General features: G+C 30.6%; 1 protein-coding gene across 1 annotated transcript in view; it reads right to left on the reverse strand.

Annotated features, from left to right (window-relative positions):
• The window catches only part of LOC148311445 (soluble guanylate cyclase 89Db-like), a 60,168-nt gene extending 48,448 nt beyond the window's left edge, over nt 1-11,720 (reverse strand). Inside the window, exon 1 of the mRNA XM_088256640.1 lies at nt 11,596-11,720. Coding sequence (XP_088112766.1) covers nt 11,596-11,637 — 42 coding nt within the window. The 5' untranslated portion in view covers nt 11,638-11,720. The remainder of the gene's footprint in view (nt 1-11,595) is intronic.
• Between the last annotated feature and the right edge of the window lie 10,376 nt (nt 11,721-22,096).

Genomic DNA, 22,096 nt, shown 5'->3' on the forward strand with positions numbered 1-22,096 from the left:
TTACTGTTAAGTGAAAAAGATGATATCCGTCAAGTGTTGATTAATACATATTTGTACTTGTTTTATTAATTGGTTTGTATACTGCAGCTATCTAATTTATTAATGTCAAATATGATTGACGTATGACACTATTTGCAAAAATTATGACATCTTCAGAGTGATTAATTTTGTGCCACTCTGACATTACACATTACGAGCGTCTTAACGCAAATGTCCGTATCTTGGGGTAGGGGTGTTTTTTTTTATTAAAATTTATGTTGTATAGAAATGCTGTGAAAATGTTTTAAAAACCAGTTAATGCACAGAGCGTTCAGAAAGCAATAAATGACGACATGAGACAAACGACGTAAAGGCAATATACGGAGTGGTGACAGATTGCACGAGTACGTTTTACTTAAAGCATATATCGACAACCACCGGCCCGCGGGGCTATTTTGTTTGGCCCCCCAAGTATTTTGTAGAAACAAATTACACGAATTTGCAAGAAAAATCATTTGTCTTTTTGGCAGCACATATTATATACGTGCGAACAGTTTTTTTTATCGAGAATGAAACACAAAAAAATTTAACAGATGAAAATTCTAAACGATTTTCCTTTAGCAATACCAGCGCCAATATTGATATTCTCTTAATTCAAGTTCAAAGCCAATTCTCACATATTAATTTTATGTCGTTCATTATATAAAACTTTATCCATTCTACCTTTTATTAAATATGATTTAAATATGTTTAGTCCAGCCCTCGGAGCCAGAATGAGTTGCCCATGCCTGACTTAAAGGATAAGAACATTTTTAACACTCCCCGTCTGTAATAATATTAAAATTACAATTCAACCGAAGATTACACTGAACACATCTCACAGTATATCAGCAGTTGACCGGTTAAACTCAGTGCAAAAATATTTGCCTTTTCTTTCGTTACATTCAAATACCACAAAGATCGGAAAACTCTAACGACAGATTGAACCGCTTGTTTCTGATGTGATAACTGTCCGTTTTCAGTTGAAGACGTGTCAAGCTCACGGTTTCAGCTTGACTTGATCAGAAAATTTGTATGAAAACGAACGTTTACATCTGAATCCAATCTAGCTGATTGATTTGCATACTTTAGTGTGAAGTTAAGAAACTTTTCAAACTGATAAAATATAACTATTATGAGATTTTTATAACTTTCTCTAATTTTATAGATAAAAAAGAAAATGAAAATGAAATTCTTTTGAGGTGAAAATTTGGCCATCTGGGCATTTACAGGGCTTACGACCAATCATTGGCTGGTTTGAATGATCACTTTGCCATGTCAAAAAATAATATGAAATAACTTCTATAATTGGAGATAAGTAATCCAGATTTGTGAATAACTATTTGGACACACTCAAAATGTTGTAAAGATTTAGAGACACTCAAAATGTTGTGAAAAAATTCTTTCAAATTTTGAAGAAACACTTTATTTCGGTCGATAAGATCTACTTTACCATCGACTTGAGGACACGACAATAAACTAATTTCCCTCTAATTACAACCCCTTAGTAAAAAGCCGCCTTCGGACGAGGTCGAGGGAGCAAATGGCCACTTTATTTTAATACAATTATCATCCCACGATAAGGGGCTCTTCTTTCTGCGTCCCTTTCGTTCGTATTGCGAAGAGCATTGGTGAGGTGAGACGCACTTAAAGTAAAATAATATTGTCAATTAATGGCTCTCAATACTTTTAAAATACCTTTATCTAATAAGCGTAAAACAGTCAAAGGGATGAATATAAAAATATAATTAAAAACGTCATTTACTCACTTAAAACTGATACATTAAAAATTTACATGTCATTTATTGATTCGGTAGTCATTTTGTGGTAATATTTGTTCAATTTTAATTAAGGTTTTACTCGGTAAATACCACTATTCCGTGATTTTCGAAATAGTGATATTTACAAAGTATAACTTCAATTAACAATTTTTAAAAAAAGAGATTGAAAAATAAAAATAATAATAAAAATGAAAAAGAACGACACACAAATAAAAAAATAAAACACTATATGAAAATATTCTGACGCTGAAAATATTCCGAAAACGCTGAAACACATCAGACAAAATTAAATATGTATCACGTTTGGCCAAAAAGAAAGAGTATTTTGCAATTAAGTTCTGCAAACTGTTGTTACTTTCCATTAATTAATTCAATTAAAATAAATACATTAAACATACATTTATATATATATTTATATATATATATATATATATATATATATATATGTATATATATATATATATATATATAAATATATATACATATATATATATATATATATATATATATATATATATATATATATATATATATATATATATATATATGTATATAAATATATATACATATTTATGTGTGTGTGTGAATATTTCTCACATGTATATATATATATATATATATATATATATATATATATATATATATATATATATATATATATATATATATATATATATATATATATATATATATATATATATATATATATATATATATACATATATATAAATATATATACATATATATATATATATATATATATATATATATATATATATATATATATATATATATATATATATATATATATATATATAAATATATATACATATATATATAAATATATATATATAAATATATAAATATATATACATATATATATGGCCAAACGTGATACATATTTAATTTTGTCTGATGTGTTTCAGCGTTTTCGGAATATTTTCAGCGTCAGAATATTTTCATATAGTGTTTTATTTTTTTATTTGTGTGTCGTTCTTTTTCATTTTTATTATTATTTTTATTTTTCAATCTCTTTTTTTAAAAATTGTTAATTGAAGTTATACTTTGTAAATATCACTATTTCGAAAATCACGGAATAGTGGTATTTACCGAGTAAAACCTTAATTAAAATTGAACAAATATTACCACAAAATGACTACCGAATCAATAAATGACATGTAAATTTTTAATGTATCAGTTTTAAGTGAGTAAATGACGTTTTTAATTATATTTTTATATGTATATATATATATATATATATATATATATATATATATATATATATATATATATATATATATATATATATGTACATATATATATATATATATATATATATATATACATATATATATATATATATATATATATATATATATATATATATATATATATATATATATATATATATATATATATATATATATATATATATATATATATATATATATATATATATATATATATATATATATATATATATATATATATATATATATATATATATATATATACATGTGAGAAATATTCACACACACACATAAATATGTATATATATTTATATACATATATATATATATATATATATATATATATATATATATATATATATATATATATATATATATATAAATATATATACATATTTATGTGTGTGTGTGAATATTTCTCACAAATATAAAAGTTACGTTTTAATTCAATGGGCGATACACATCATAAAGGTTGATGTTTATTTATCGTAAGAATAATATATGTATATATAAATATATATACATATATATATAAATATATATATATAAATATATAAATATATATACATATATATATGGCCAAACGTGATACATATTTAATTTTGTCTGATGTGTTTCAGCGTTTTCGGAATATTTTCAGCGTCAGAATATTTTCATATAGTGTTTTATTTTTTTATTTGTGTGTCGTTCTTTTTCATTTTTATTATTATTTTTATTTTTCAATCTCTTTTTTTAAAAATTGTTAATTGAAGTTATACTTTGTAAATATCACTATTTCGAAAATCACGGAATAGTGGTATTTACCGAGTAAAACCTTAATTAAAATTGAACAAATATTACCACAAAATGACTACCGAATCAATAAATGACATGTAAATTTTTAATGTATCAGTTTTAAGTGAGTAAATGACGTTTTTAATTATATTTTTATATGTATATATATATATATATATATATATATATATATATATATATATATATATATATATATATATGTACATATATATATATATATATATATATATATATACATATATATATATATATATATATATATATATATATATATATATATATATATATATATATATATATATATATACATGTGAGAAATATTCACACACACACATAAATATGTATATATATTTATATACATATATATATATATATATATATATATATATATATATATATATATATATATATATATATATATAAATATATATACATATTTATGTGTGTGTGTGAATATTTCTCACAAATATAAAAGTTACGTTTTAATTCAATGGGCGATACACATCATAAAGGTTGATGTTTATTTATCGTAAGAATATACCAAATAAATACAAATATTCCACAAATTCATCCAGTCTCCAATTTCTATGGGTTGGATATTTGACAGACATATCTTTTATGCAAACAGAATACTCGATGACGTAATGTCTGCCAAGTAATATACGAAAATTGTAAGTTTTGTTTAATATTTTTCAATGTAAATATTTGAAAAGGCAAAATAAATATTTTATCATTTTGAGAAACTGTTACATTTATTTAAATAATCCTAGCAACTATTTTCACTTTTACAAAGCGTATCATATTTAAATGCTTTGTTATTCAACCTGTTTTATACACCGGTAAAATATCAAATATCAACACTCCAATTATTTTATAGCACCCATAAAATTTTGTTAAAATCAGGTCTCTTTGTCGAATGTTTTGAAATATTTTATGTGTAAATGTAATCCCAAATTTGAAGTGAAGTATGCTAGCCTCCAAGGAACACACGCTCACTAATATATATATATATATATATATATATATATATATATATATATATATATATATATATATATATATATATATATATATATATATATATATATATATATATATATATATATATATATATATATATATATATATATATATATATATATATATATATATATATATATATATATATATATATATATATATATATATATATATATATATATATATATATATATATATATATATATATATATATATATATATATATATATATAAATATAAATATAAAAATTGTGATTTTTCATATCAATATTCATCCAATATACTTAATAAAACAGTGAATATTTCTCTTCTTGAAGGTTAGTACAAATCCATCCCTAAATATGACGAGATGCATGTTGAAACTTTCGATTGGTACCTGAAGCGTAAGACTGATCTCTTTGCATTCATGAAATTAACAATCTAGATAGGAGTCCACACAATGCAGTGCCCTATGCACCATTGGGTGCGGATAAGGGTTAAAAAAGGAGCCTTTTGCAGCTGTTTGAAAAAATAGGGTGGATAGTATTTGTAAGTCAAAAAGAAAACAAAATACAAAATGGTTTAATTATGAAACTGTAAATTGATCAATATAAGGAAGGATGGAGTACGATCAATCAGGTAAGGAGTTGAAGATATGATGGACTGCTACGGCTCTAAGGAAACAAAAGCATTGTTTTAGGCATTTACATTCCTAGATTAAAAAAATGATTTTAATATCGCGTCGTTCTGATCGGTGCCTTATGCACCATTTGTGTTTGTTTAAAAAATAAAAATAAAATTGCTCAGTATTCAAATAGTAGAGCTTTGCTTTGACTAACTTTAATGTAGTTTGCAAAAGTTATCCAAGCGATAATTTCAGTTAGTTTTAAATAGTTTGTACTAAAAGTCAGCAACGTTGGTCCTTGTTAAACACACTATGTAGCTGTTATTTGAGTTGAAAATAAAATAATTATAACTGTTAACTTTAATAATTGAGAAAACTTTGAGGATTCATTTTAATTTAAAGGATGTTTCTTATGTTATTTGTTAAATAGTGAAATTGTACAGTGTTAATTTCATTATTTTAGAAATATAAACAATTATAGATTCAAAAAAGTATCTTTTCTTTAATGTTTTTTACTGATACTTTGTGGCACTTTATATGCATAACATAAAACTGAAACATTGTTTTTTACTACTTTTTTTTTGGTATTTAATTTCAATCGTTTTCGACTAGCACTTTGTCATCTTTAGGGATGAATACGTGCCAAACTTATTCTTTAAATATTTAAGTATGAATATTTTCACTTTTAAGTTTAGTACATATCCTTAAGATGAAAAGGTGCTTGTTAAAATTGTATGGAAAAAACATACCAAAAAAATATTGACACGGTGCACACACACACACACATATATAAATATATTTATATTTATATATATATATATATATATATATATATATATATATATATATATATATATACATATATATATATATATATATATATATATATATATATATATATATATATATATATATATATATATATATATATATATATATATATATATATATATATATATATATATATATATATATATATATATATATATATATATATATATATATATATATATATATATATATATGTATACATATATATTTATATATTATTTATATTTGTATGTATATTTTAAATAGTAATAAGCGTATTGTTAAAATACACCATATATTCAAGATATATTATTAGATTAAAACCAATATTTTTAGCTTTTCCACTTTATTTGGAAAATAAAATAAAGTGGAAAAGCTAATATCTTTAATTTTTAATCTAATAATATATTAAAATGCAATTCCATCACGAAGTGTCAGTGGATAATATAAATATATTCAAGAGTTAATTATTTAAGGAGAGAAAAATTGTTGAAAATTTAAAAATTAAGATTAAATTAACAACAACGAAAAGATTCAAAGTATGCAATTAAGATTTTTAGATTTTAAAAAGAGATCAATTCCCATCTCTAAGGGGGAAAACTTAAATCGAAAACGTGACGTAATACACTGTACTGTAGTTGTGTAAAATGCTCGTTCAATCGGTTGTTGTTCTTTAGACGTGTGATCGAAGGGAGAGGATAGATTTTTCAAGACATTTTATTTTATAGTAACCGATCTTTAATCATCTCAGACCAAATATGTCCGACGCCGCAGTTCTCTCCCCAGGGCATATTCCATTCAACCCTAGTGAAAATTCAGCCTCAGTATTATCAAACTGTGGCCATTTTATCAACCTGAGCGTAGGTTTGGTATTATTTGAAATGATAATAAATTTATAAAATGGGATTAATATAATCTATCTATATGACGTAGTGAAATGGTCAGAATAAGATAACTGTGATAAAAATCAATCCTAAAAAAAAATACCCTCTCAAACATATTTTTTTTTAAAGTATATAAAATCTTCTTTTTTTTCTTCTTTTTCTTCTTCTTCTGCTTTAGTTAGGACTGTATCTAGCAATCACTCTCATTGAAATTTTAACCCCCTCGTTTTAAAAGAAAGTACAAAAACTTCTAGTGTGAGATTTTTTTTATGTTTTGAATATTGAGAGCACTAACTTTGTGGATCATATTGACATATTATTTTGGGAAATAAAGAAACTTTGTTTTTTGATCCGCTCACATTAATATATAATTTATTTATTTTCGCTCAGGGTAATTTATGACTGAAGAGGGCAACAGGCTGTTGCCGAAACTAGTTGGTTGTTAATAAAAATGTGAGTGGATCAAAAGACAAAGTATTTTTATTTCTCAAAATAATATAAGATTTAAAAAAAATATGTTTGAGAGGGTATATTTTTTATAAAGGATTGATTTTTATCAAAGTTATCTTATTGAACGCAATGTTTTTTTAAGGACCTTTATATAAATGTGCATTATGTGAAAGTAGAGGCAGAGGATACAAGGCAATAAGGATTGGTCAGCGCAGGACTAACGGAAAGGGTTGTAAAGTACAGTTCAGTGCCCGCAAATGATAAAGGCACCGTGCCCTTTCCGCGGTGTGAAAGCTACATATTAACATTATTATCACTTTCAATTTTCCGCTCTCACCGAGTCGAAGTTGCCAATAAAATGTGGTTGTTGGTTGTTTTTAAGATTATGGCGTTGTAAAAATTCTGTTTTGGTATGAACCAACTCGTAAAATTATATAAATATACATATTTAAGCACAACACGAGCGTAAACATATCTTGAGAGATATAATTTTTATGATACAAATACGTTTTTATAGAGTTTAATCACGATTAAGTGTTAATATTCTGAAGTAAAAGCTGTCTTTTTAATCTTTAAATTATAAAGAATGTGTACAAGAAAATGCGTACAAAATGCACTTTAAATTTGGGTTAACATGTACATAAATATGTATACATATCGCTCACTCCTTTCAACAACGTCATATACCAAAAAACTTGATTTTGTAAGACATCGTTTTTAAAGTTTAAAAATATAATGAAATGTATTAAAAATAAATATCAAGCCATTTATTGTCATTTATCATTTGAAAAATATTTAGTATATTTATAAAAATAATTAAACAATCTCTTCTTCAAAATGCAAAAACAACACTTTCTGCCCTGTAGCGGGTAAATATTAAATTAAAAATATGTCCCTTTTGCTGGGATATAGTACATTATCTGGGCATTCCGAAAACATGCACAACTGAAAACCTGAGCATTTTTGATTTATGACGTTGTTGAAAGGAGAGAAGCGATATATACCCACATTTAAAGTTAAAGTTAAAAAACACTTGGCATCGTAATGTAAAGCTCTCTTCATCCTCCTATCTACGTTATGTATTTTTCGAAATTGTAGATAAGCATAATAGTGAAATTTCCTTCCAAGTACAGGTCCAAGAATATTACATTTTTCAGAATCAAAATTCATACTATTAAATACAGCACGTCTTTGAAATCAAACGGTCATGCACAATATGTTTTTGATATACAATAGGAATTACTGGTATTATCATCACTTGATATAGGAATCCGCGTGATACGCCATTAAGGAGAGATTTGTATAGTACATATAATTTCACTTATAATTAAGCTACACAGCCTTACAAAGGATTAATAACCCATTAATTTTGGAGAAACCGTGTCGCTTGAAATTTGTAACACAATATTTTGATAGCAGATTGATACAAGTAACACTAACGATTATAGAGAATACACAAAATGTATACAAAGTATTAAGGGTTGAGGGAGCTCGAGACGAATACGTTTTAAGAAGCATTAGAAAAGAGAAGCAGTCACCCAGTGGAAGGATGTTTCAGCCAGTGTCGAGTATTGTTTTTATTTACAAAGAAAATAACAAAATAATAAAAACAATCAATACAAAATTTCATTGTTTAAACGCGTTTAGTTTTATCATTTTAGAAATTATGACCGCAATTCTAGAATTAGGTTCAGAAAGAAGGGTGGATACTTGGGCAGGGAGTTGGATTCCTGCCTGTGTTAAAATATTTAGGTTTGCATCTTACGTATCGCTCACTCCTTTCAAGAACGTCATAAATCAAAATACTTGATTTTTCAGGAGAACGTTTTTAAAGTTAAAAAATATAACACAATGTATTAAAAATAAATATCAAGCCACTTATTGAACTTTTTACTGTGCAACATAAATTTTTAGGTAAAACCTGAAGGTTTTTTCTCCATTTGAAAAATATTTAGTATGTTTAAAAAAATAATTAAACAATACCTTTTCTTCAAAATGCAAATACAACACTCTCTGCCCTGTAGCGGGTAAATATTAAGTAAAAAATATGCCTCTTATGCTGGGATATAGTGCATTTTCTGGGCATTCCGAAAACATGCACAACTGAAAATTGACGATTTTTGATTTATGACGTTCTTGAAAGGAGTGAGCGATATCTTGTTCACATTCGCAATATGGTGATGTAACCTTATCTTATACACAGGCAGTGAGCAGTGCCCAGATCTATATAGGTAGTGTATAAAGTTTTAGTCTAAGGAGGGTTGTGAAGATCTCAGCTCCGTCCATCATAAATTTTACGAATAACCCGTCATCTAGGGTTTACTGATAAGATAAATTAAATTTCACTTGGTAAATTTTTGTTCGCCTCCGTAGTGTAGTGGTCAGCATGCTTGGCTACCGTTCTGGAGGTCCCGGGTTCGATTCCCAAGGGGGGTAAAATAAATATAAGTGATTTTTCACTGTCATATTTATTCAATATTACCCTGGACTGGTATCTGAAGCGGAGGGCTGATCACCTTTCCTTCATGTGTAAACGATCAAGATAACACTGCGTTTATATGACGCAGTGCCCTATGCACCACTGGGGTGCGGATGAGGGTTATATTATTATTATTATTATTAAATACTACTATTTTATTTACCAAGGTCAATTGAAAAATGCCGAATCAATCAATAATAATAGGAATTAAATAACGACTTCTTTTAAAGAAGTCATTTTCAAAATCATTTTTTTCATTCAAAAGCTCGCGTTTATTTTTAAACTCCTAATATAATTGGGCCAATGACATAGTCCCTATCGTCGGTAAAAAATGGGTAAAAAATGCCCAAACTGGAGAAGTTTGGACGACATTGGAAGAGCCCTACATCCGGCAGCAGAGAAACCGCTGATAAAGAAGAAGAAAAAGCAGAAAAACAGAGCAAAAGTAATGAAAATCATCCCAATCGATTAAGCAACAGTTACCCGTTAGTCACATCACTAATTTAAACCACCGTTTCATTTCATATGCAACGAATTATCTTGGTTTAACCTCTATCCTGTTTTTCCTTAAATAATAATAATCAACCTAGCATCATAAATGAAAATTATGACATGAGCCATTCCAGCCAGAAATCGAGGCGTTCTATTGTCTTTGTGTTTTAGCTTCATCATTTTACTAGCTGTCACTAACAAAATTTCCGTCTGCTATTCAACAAACAATGTCGTATTAAAACCGGTCGTTATATTTTTATTGTTAATTAAAAACGTAATACCACATATTAATGGCCACCTTTTACGTTTAATGCTGCCATTCGATCTAAGACAGGCAACGCAATTATTATAAAAGCTGAATGGTCTTTAAAAACATTTTATTCCCGTTCACAAATTTCGATAAAAAATAAACCACACTAAGTATTTATTTTGAAAATTTTCTTCATGAAGAAAAAATACATTTTTTATTTTAAATATTTTCATCTTTAAGATGAAGAAGAATATGTATGTCTATCATAGACTGGTGAGAGTGATCACTTTATACACGTGTAGCATTTACCATTCTAGCCTTGATTGCCAACCATACCACTAAAATTTTGCATATATATCATATATACATCTTATAATTGACACGACTTTCATATGTGAGTTCTCGGTAGCATTTATGGTTGAATTGAGTAGGCTTTCACTCAAAACTAGCCTTTCAAAGGTTGTATGTAAAAGTAAACGTATGTCCGCCTCCGTACTGTAATGGTCAGCACGCTCGGCTACCGTACTGGAGGCCCCGCGTTCGATTCCTAGGGGGGGGGGTCAAATAAAAATTTGTAATTTTTTTCACTCTAATTTTTATTCAGTATTACTCTAGCCTGGTATCTAAAATGGAGGGCTGATCACCTTTCCTTCACGGGTTAACGATCAATATAGTACTGCGTTTATATGATGCAGTGCCCTATGCATCATTAGGGTGCGGATAAGGGTTTGAAGAAGAAGAAGTATAATGTTATTAGCTTACCCTGACGAAGTACTGCACACTCTCCAGCAGCATGCCGTACATCTTGATGTTTTTTAAACACAGCCAATGATAATTGAATGTCGTCTCAATAGGTAGTTTAATTGTTTAATCGTTACCGGGCAATAACACCGCTTCTGTAATAAAATTAAATAAATTAAAGACATCCACTCCCTTAATTGTAATTGTCACTTGAATTTTAATGGGATATCGATTTTACTCCGAACTTTACGACGGAAATAAAAGAAAATGGAGTTATTAAGTCGTTTGGGTATTAATAAAGTTTTTTTTTCATCGAGAAATACCTTTCTGTTCAAAAGAATGATAATTAAATATTTAAACTTCCCTTCATTGTACATTTAAAACCTGTATTCTTCGTAATAATTAGTGTTATGAGTTTTTGTTTTAATTCTCAATTGATGAATTTTATTTTCTTATAAGATATTCTCGAAAATTAATATTTTTGATCCCAGACAAACCCAAATTTGTGAACAAAGATTTGGACAAGCTCAAAATTTTGAGAATAAAATAAGTGGTCAAATTAAAAGCTACAAAAAATTTTAAATAATTTTTTCAGGCGTGTAAATAAATTGGAAGGAATCTTGCACACAAAAAAAAGTATTTTTTACTCTGTCTAATTTCACGACTCGAATCACTAGGGCAACTAACACTTCTAACGAGTAGAACAAACTCTATACAAGGTTCCTACGTTTATATTTAATCAAAATTGGCTAAGGATAATATGGGGATTTTGATATTATATCTTCAACTCTCCATTATTTATTTATTTCAAAACATATTACATACATAAGTCATATATACATATAATATTCGCGATGAGTAATTTCTATTTCTCATTTTGTGACATGGGATTAAGGTAAACAAGACTGGAACACAAATAATAAAGCAACAAAAAAGATTTTTTCAAATAACCAAAACTAATAATAATACATGGCAAAATATAAAAACAATAAACAGGTGTAATAAATAGGCATAAGAAGCATATTTAAAAGAAATAAATGAGAAAAACATAAGGTAAGAAACATAATCAGCGCTAAGATCATTCTACATTGTCAACTTGTACAATTTGAACTTGACTTGAACTGAAATCTATCTCCTTCTCTCCTTTTCACTCTTCTGTCCCTCTTCCAGGAATTTTTCTAAAGTAAATCACCAAAAAGTAATTTCAAATAAACGAGAATAAGTCCGATTAAATACATTTTCTGTAACCCAAATTTCATATGCCTGTATTCGAAAAATGAACATAAAATTTAGAAATACTCTCAAATATCTCGCGTAACGTCAATTTTGTCAAGCTTCGATAAGATGCCTTTTGTTCCGAGACGGAATATTTTCATCGGTGTTAGAGAAAAAGGTAACATCTCCACCCTCGTTTCTTCCTGTTCGGAACGTTATATATAGGGAAACGGGAATAAATTTGAATACAAATAAAGTCATATCCGGAAAATTCCCTTTCGATATTGAAGGACCAAGAACTTACCTATCTAAAGGAACGGAAATAATAATGTTCTTAGGACTAGGCTTCACAAATATATTTTTTATGATATATTTATTTAATATTTTTTTTTTTTTGTTTATTTTTGGCAAAGCACCCAATTTTGGGTGATACCTGCCATACTAGTGATTTTATATACTTAAATAATTTTTTTTTTTTTTATTGATTTTTTTTGGGGTCACACGCTTTTGCTATACTTTTTTAAATGTTTAATAATCGCACCGTTAACATTTTTCGAGTTCATTGACAATAGGTGTTGGACATTCAGCGGGAAGGACAAACCCTCAGACCGAATGTCCTGAATGAACTCGAGGTTAGGGAGTAAGGGGCAGTCGAAAAATACGTGGTCAGCAGTCTCATCCTCCTGTCCACACGCGCACAACGAACAAGTTAGAATATTAATCCTTTTGAGGTGGGATGCAAGTACTGTGTGTCCGATCCTCAGCCTACACAGAAGGGACACATTCAGCTTGGGAATCCTAACTTTGCGGAACCAAGGGGATTTGGGTATCACGGGTTGGATTGACTTGTAATAGGATCCAGTGGATGTTATGGAGAACATTTCATTCCATTCCTCGCTTGCACCAGCTTTGAGCCCACTAAGGTAGTCAGGAATGGGAAGGGTGAATAGACTGGGAACCACGCCACAGTCCCGGGCTTCCTTGGCCATGGAGTCCACCCTCTCATTACCTGTAATTCCTATATGAGATGGAATCCAAACTATCGAGACAATTTTATTTTCAACATTAACCATATATAACATTCTTTTTATATCACAAAGAATATGATTATTCTTAAGGACAGAGTGATTATTATTTGAAGATAAAAGGTTCACAACGCTGAGAGAATCAGTAAAAATTACTGTCGGTGACAAGGATTGTTTAATAATTATTCTCAGAGCCTCTCTAAGGGCCACACATTCCGCTGTAAATATGGATGCTTCACGAGGTAATTGGAATTGCTCTTCTATATTAAGGGAAGGAATATATAATGCAGCACCACACGCTCCTACGGCACTTTTTGAGCCATCAGTATATACTGCAACGTGGTTAGGCCAAAGTTCTTCCAACTTTTGTATGAATAATCGTTTAACATAAGAGGCATTAAGAACCAACGAGGTCTTATCTATTCCAATAGAAAGAAATACATCAGGTTTATAAATAGCAGCTTCATATGAAATGTTATATAACGGAAGAGTGGCTTCAAGAGGACATGACATGGTGTTTACAATGTGATGCCAGGATCTACAGAGAATAGGAGGACTGTCAGTATTTTTGTTGGAGGTTGATTGAAAAAAAGCATGAAGAAGTTGAAGCCTCGGAAAAATTGGATGATTACTATCGTTAGTCCTATTGAGGATGAATTTGTTGGATAATAGTTTTTTCCTCAAAGAGTACGGCATATCAACACACTCCGCTTGTAAGGCAATCACAGGAGATGATTTCATTGCTCCCAAAATTAATCTGAGGCATTTATATTGTATCCTATCTAATTTAGATTGCAGATACTTTGGAAGAGGGTCCATTATAAAGCACGCATAATCAATATGACTTCGGACAAGAGCGCAGTAAAGCATGTTCATTGTAGTCGGGTGGGCACCCCACCACACTCTTGAAACTGCCCGTAGGATGTTAATATTCTTTTCACACTTAGCCACAATGTTTTCAATGTGTTTGTTCCATGACAGCTTATTATTCAATGTGACGCCCAAAAATTTTACATTGTCCTTCACAGGAATCCGAATTTTCCTCAATTTTATATTTAACTCGGGGATGTTACGCTTTCTAGAAAATACTACTATTTGGCTTTTGGACGGAGCCAATTCCAAATTACTTTCCTCGAACCATGCCCCGACGGGTTCCAGTGCCCTATTCAATACACTCGAAGCGCGAGGTGTGGATTTGTCTGATGTATACAGCACGAAGTCATCCGCATACTGCAAAATGGAGATTTCAGGGGGAATATGTGTTTGAAGATCCTGAGTGTAGATGTTAAATAACAGTGGACTCAATACCGATCCCTGTGGCAGACCTTTGTACACCGTTCTAATCACGGATCCTTTTGGAGTATCTATGGCAATATCTCTATTGCACATCATATTAAATATCAGGCAGCCAACACCACTGGAGATCCCGAGGGCATTCATTCTTTCCAGCAGTAATGGGAGAAGGACATTATCATAAGCACTACTTGCGTCCAAGAAGCAGGCGATTAAGTCGGTTTTACAGGACCGTGAAACATGGATATCAGTAACTAGTACACTTAGGTTGTCGATGCAGGATTTATTTTTTCGAAAACCAAATTGCCAGTGCGGTAGGAGGTTATTTCTCTCTACAAACCACTCGAGCCTAGTCTTTACCATGCGTTCCAGAATTTTGAGAAAACAACATGAGAGGGCAATTGGCCTGTATGAAGTTCCAAGGGATATATCCTTACCAGGTTTGGGGATCGGGACTATGATTTGTCTTTTCCAGGAGTCTGGGATTGTGCAAGATTTTAAAATGAGATTATACATTTTTAGGATTAGGATCATAAATGGTTTAGGAAAGTGTTTGAAAAAGGAATAGGGAATCATGTCATGGCCCGGAGAAGAATCTCCAGAAGATTGGATTGCCATCGATAATTCATCGAGTGAAAACGGAGATGTTAGGTAGTCAGCGCCTGGAAGGATTGGGGGTTCTCTAGGGAGTTCGGAAATACTGGGAACGTAAGATGGAGCAAGTTTCCCAACAAAATCCTCTATCCAGGATGTACATTTGGAAGTGTTCACCTTCGGAGAGTATGATCCTCTGAATCTTCTTATTGAATCCCAGACATCCCCGAGCGGGGTTTCGGGAGACAAAGAGTTACAGAGATTTTGCCAACCCTGTCTTTTTTTTTTTCTAAGAAATTTTTTAGTTAGGGCCTGTACGTGTCTAACCTCCAAAAAGTTGTCAGAAGTTATATTTCTTTTATACTTTCTTATACTGGATGCTCTATTTTTAACCATTTCCGTGCATTCCTTATCCCACCAAGGAGGGGAGTACTTGTGCAAAACCTTTTTAGATATGGGGATAGCAACGTTGGCCACCTCGATTATCAACTCGTGGATTTTGTTAGCTATTGTGTTGGGGTTGTTATTGTCACCATCGATCGACAGGGACTTGGACTTAGCATTCAATGAATCTTCAAAGATTTTCCAGTCAGCCCTACCGATCAAATAGTTAGATCTCTTGGGTTTATGATGACTGTGATTTGAGGAATTAATCATTTTGATGATGATAGGGAAATGATCACTGGAGAAAGGGTCACTCAATAGATTCCAAGAGGACAAGCTTGCCAGGTTGCAGGAACAGATTGAGATGTCCAAGGCGTTTTGGCTATGATTAGCCGGAGCAATACGCGTTGGATCACCATTGTTCAATATACATAAGTTTGATTCCTCCATGAAATCAACGATGGCCCTTCCTGCAGTGTCGGACGACGTACAGCCCCAGGACGTAGAATGAGCATTAAGGTCTCCCAAAATGTAGAAATTTGGGGAGAGACAACTCACGATAGATCTCCAGTATGATTGCTTAAATACGTTTCTGGGAGCTGAGTAAACGGAAACAATTGATAAATCTAGAATTTTTATGGCTAATATTTGCATTCTGGGATGTGATGGAAGTGGAATCAAATCGAAAATTAAATTATTTTTTATTAAGATAGCTACACCGCCCCTTCCGTCAAGGCGGTCGTCTCTGACACAAGAATAGCCAGGGAATGAGATAACTGAACCCGGAGAGAACCAGGTTTCAGATAGGGTCGCAATATCAATTTTGTGAGAGCGGATTAAAAGATTGATGTCATCTCTGTTGGATACTGCGCTACGACAGTTCCATTGGAGAATCGAAAGAGAATTAATTGAAGTGATTTGGGCCATTTTGTATGAAAGCTTGAAGGACAGGAATAATAATAGCAACGTTGGACGGTAAGGATTTTTGGGAGAGTAAGAGATCAAGTAATATGGTTAGAATGGATTTAGAGAAAGATTCATTAGAGAAGGCGAGACTCTGTGATAAACTTTCAGCAGAGTTTGAGTTGATGGCTGGAGAAGAGCTTTGATTGATAGCACATCCATCGGGTGATTGGTAATTTACCGAGCCATTGGGATGGATGAGAAGGGAGTTATGGTTGGATCGGTCGTAGCCGGGAATAAGAGGAGCTCTGGGAGTTTTGTATGTAAATTTGGCACGATTTTTTTGGGGAGCGGTAATTGTGGCGGGTAGTGAATTGAGTGTAGCTTCACCATCTAAAGAGGATTTTGAAATGTTTTGAGAAGGATGTTTATTTGAGGATTTTAAGCTATCCGCATAGGATTTCCCCTTACTAAACGTCTGTTTAGAAGCTTCAAAATAGGAAATATTTAATTCTGACATATTTTTCTTAATCAAATTTTGGCGTATAAACTCTGGGCAATTACGATTGGTAGAAAAATGGTTGCCAGAACAGTGTATACAGCTGGCGTTTTCTAAGGAAGCGGAACATGACTCTCCTAGGTGGTTGGATCCACATTTGTAGCACCGAGGCTGGGAACGGCATACTGGTTTCGAATGACCAAATCTACAGCATTGAAAACATTGCATTGTGGGAAACATATAAAATTCCACCTCTACAGCGGAGTAAAAAAAGAAAATTTTTTTAGGGAGAATTTGTCCTTGAAACGTAAGCACGACTGTTTGGGTCGGTACCCATGTATGATTAGAAGAGTCTGGAGATGTTACTTTCCGAGAGAGACGGCGAGATTTGATAATTCTACCGCAATTATCTGGGAGGGTCACATTCTCCAGAATGTCCTCATGGGACCATTCTGTCGGAATGCCCCTAACCAAACCCATGCGTGACACCATATGATATGGGATGTATGCCTTGTAATTATTTTGATTGAGAATACCTTGTTTCTCTGCAAAACTATTTGCAGCCTCGAATGAATTAAGTTCTATGGCAATCCTATTGCGGCCAATAGCCCGTATACCACCTCGAGGTATGATTTCCTGTATTTTATTATTAAAAAGGAGTTTTCCTACCTCTAAGCTATTGATGGAGGAATTTTCTGCAATTTTTTGAATATAAACAATAAAAGGACCGACATCCTTTTCTGTATACAAATTTTTCATTGTTTCATCTCTCGAATGAGTGTTCATACTTACCTGCTTTGACGGTGGAGGACCTTCTTCAAAAGAATCTGCCTTAAGGTTTCGCTTATACCTCACCGTTGGGTGAATAATGGGCGAACCCACATTGGAGTAATCTTCAAATCTAGGATCTGGGGGATCTGGAGGTTTTTCACCTGCCTCCATATTTAATAAGTTTTAAAGTAAAAGACTTTAAATATAAAGAACAAAAAAAATATATAAAAAAATTATAAAAAAAAAAAAAATAAATAAAAATATTATTGTTACAAAAAAATGATTTATAACTTGAAATGTTTAAAAGGACTCTAGTTTTATAAATAAAGGGCACAGAAAACGATAGTTTTAATGCAAAACTATATAATTTAATAAACTACGATAACATTTGGTTCACAAAACTTCGATTATATTATTTTTAAACACAAAAAACTAGGAGCACTATAACTAAGCAGTTGTATGTTTGACAGTTCGTCGTGTTCCTATTTATTTAATAATACATGTATAATTTGAATTACGAAAAAATGTTACAAAATAATTTCTGTGCAACAAAAAGCTACACTATGAAATTCTAAAAATGTGTAAATAATTTTATTTAATGCTTCGGCAGTCAATTTAAGTTATATTAGTAAATATTACTATTATTACTTAAAATCTATACGGTGTTTAAAAATGATGCGGAATGCATCGAAAAACGTGTCACAACAGATTTTATTAAATAGTGGTACTAACCAAGTAAATCTTAAATTAAAAGTATGTAAATGTTTGAGAAATAACCATTATAATAGTCTCCTACGGATATTAAAAAAAAATTATAAGTTATTGGTAAATTCCGATTTTACATGAGAAATGAAAAAAAGCCATTTTTGAATTGTAATGCAATATATCCATAATAAAGTGCAATAAATAAGTATTGATTGTAAATCCCTCTCCAAGTACAAGAGCTTAGTGCTTTTTTTGAGAGGCACAGCGTAACTAGAATAGGATATTTTATAATGGAAATAATTCTTGTAACAAGATTAAAACAAATTAAAAATCTTTGCTTTTTTAAATAATATACTTTTATCACTAGAAATCGATAAATAGTTTTCGTTAATTAGTTTAAAGACAATCAAAATAAGCAAGGAAAACCCGTCTTGTGATAGTTGAAGACAATATAGTGAATTAAGTTAAAATAATGAAGAAATAAAACTATTAATAAGTATTTTAAAAAAAAAACTTCTCATACTCAAAAATCGTTATATGACCATGTGATTTTTCAAATTTGTTACCTCTAATATATTGTTAAAATGTTTTCAGAATGAAATAGTTTTCAGTGTGATTGTAATTCCTTTATAAACAAAGTTTGATGTAATGATACGATTCATTATAAACTACGTTTTCCAGAAAAATCAGCTATTATTTTATTAACATCCTTACGAGTTTTCCCAAAATATTAATAATTTCCACCTACTTTTGAATAATTGAGACTCGCGAAGTTAGGGCTTGTAGACTCTCCGTGCAAAACTCACATGGGCGGTGTTCGCTCCGCTGTAGGCGGAATACTGACCTCTCCGCCCTGGATTCGCGCTATTTATACGAAAAGTTGCGTGAAGGTTGTTCGGAGGGAATTGTTGTGTTTATTAGGAAGGGCTGCGGTTGTTAAGGGAGGAATGGGGATAAAGCGATGATTAATTTATGATTTGTGAGGAAGATACAATAGAAGAAAGTATAATGGGGAATTGGGGAAGCTAATATTATATCTTGGTGAAGGATATACGAAGTCTTTTTCTTGGGTTTATCTCACGAAGAAAGAGAATTAAATCTTGCGGGTAAACAACATAATATATCATGACTTTATATGTATCTCAACATACATACAGAAATTTACAACATTTTAAGTGTATCCAAATACTTGTTCACAAAATCTGGATTATGTCCAATTACAGGAGTTATTTTCATATTATTAAAAAAAAAAAAAAATAATAATAATAATAATATGAAAACAACTCCTGTAATTGGAGATAATCCAGATTTTGTGAACAAGTATTTGGACGCGCTGGAAATGTTGTAAATAAATTATCTGGTCAAATTATAAGCTTAAATAATAAAAATGAAAATGGTATTTTCTGGCGTTTCTTATGTGTGTGATTGTAATCCAGGATTCGGACCTCACATACTAATATAAGAGTTTCTGCTTAGTAAAAAGCTTCTTTACATCTCACCAATAGATGTCTCTAGTGAAGTTCTAGTGATTCAAGAACAAGGTTTCTAAATTGGCTCATATAAACAGAACTTCCAAGAATTTGAGTAGTGTGGTTGTCAATAATGGGTAGAATTAATGAATGTTACACGTGTTTAAAGTGATCACTTAAACCAGCCTATGACGGTCGTCAGCCCCGTAAATGCCCAGACCTCCATATTCTTCTTCATCTTTGATGAGATGTCAAAAAATAATAGATAAAGAAGTTTATTGAGATGGGATTATAGACGTCTTGGGATTTACAGACATTACGACCCGTAAGGATTATTAATGATTGGTTTTATAATGTGAGGACTTTTTTCAGTCAATAAGTTTGGACAATTTAAATAGCGTTAAATAATTTTCGTAAAATACTACCTCAAAGGATTTTTACTGTGATTGAATTGAGGGAAGGGCGATAGAGGAAATGATTCAGCAAACAATCCGTTTTTAGTTTTTTTTTCTAAAGATTATCTCACTCTCACTATTTCTAACTTCTGGGGGAAGAGCATTCCACGTCATCGGACCGCAACAGCAAAGTCACGCTCGCCAAATTTAGTGCGCTCGTTGCGAGCTGGTAAGATCACTTCGCCCATAGCAGTTGTTGTAGCCGATCGAAGCGTGAGATGTCTTATAATACACCTTCGTGAAATGTGTGTAAGATTCTTTTAGAATTATTTTACTTACGAGACGCTTATAAAGTATGATTTTTTTTGACATCTCATCAAAGATGAAGAAGAATATAGAAGTCTGGGTATTTACGGGGCTGACGACCGTCATAGGCTGGTTAAGGTGATCCCTTTACACACAGTAACATTCACCAATTCTACCCATTATCGACAACCACACTACAAATTCTTGGAAGTTCTATGTATATGAACCAATTTTCAATCATTATTCTTGAATCACTAAAACTTCACCAGAGACATATATTGGTGAGATGAAAAGAAGCTTTTTATTGAGCAGAAACTATTTTATTAGTATGTATATAAAAAAATAAATTAAAAAATAAAATAATTCCTGTAATTGGAGATAATCCAGATTTTGTGAACATGTATTTGGACACACTCAAAATATTGTAAATAAATTATCTGGTCAAATTATAAGCTTAAATAATAAAAATGAAAATAGTGTTTTCTGGCTGATGTCAAAAAATAATATTTTAAAAATGTATTTTAATAAAGGGCGTGAAAAGGTGGTGTCGGCTGGTTATTGCATTCTATGTTTGCGTTGTATCCCATTAACTAATTTGTAAGATAAGTAATATTTAAAACAATTAAGCGGCACTTTTAACTTGGTTTTGTTTATGACCCTAAATGGGGGTTTAAAATAGGAAAGGGCTAAATGTATATGATAAGAGAAATTTACCCAGTATTTGGTTTGAAATATCGAAATAAATCTCACATTAAAAACTTTTTTATTGTTGTCGATATTTGTTTCCAGAAGTTATTATTTGAAAATGACTGCCATCTATGAGAGATAATACAAAGCTTTTGTTTTCGTAATCGTTGGTTTTCCGGCCGTGCTCAATGTCGGTAAAGAAGAAATCTGCGATAAATAGATTCTTCAAGTTAGTTGTCATCTGCGGTCAAACTGTTGGCTATCCTGCAACAGTGT

This window comes from Brachycentrus maculatus, unplaced genomic scaffold (assembly GCF_059751285.1).
Source record: "Brachycentrus maculatus isolate JH-2025_06_01 unplaced genomic scaffold, ASM5975128v1 h1tg000065l, whole genome shotgun sequence".
Taxonomy (NCBI): domain Eukaryota; kingdom Metazoa; phylum Arthropoda; class Insecta; order Trichoptera; family Brachycentridae; genus Brachycentrus; species Brachycentrus maculatus.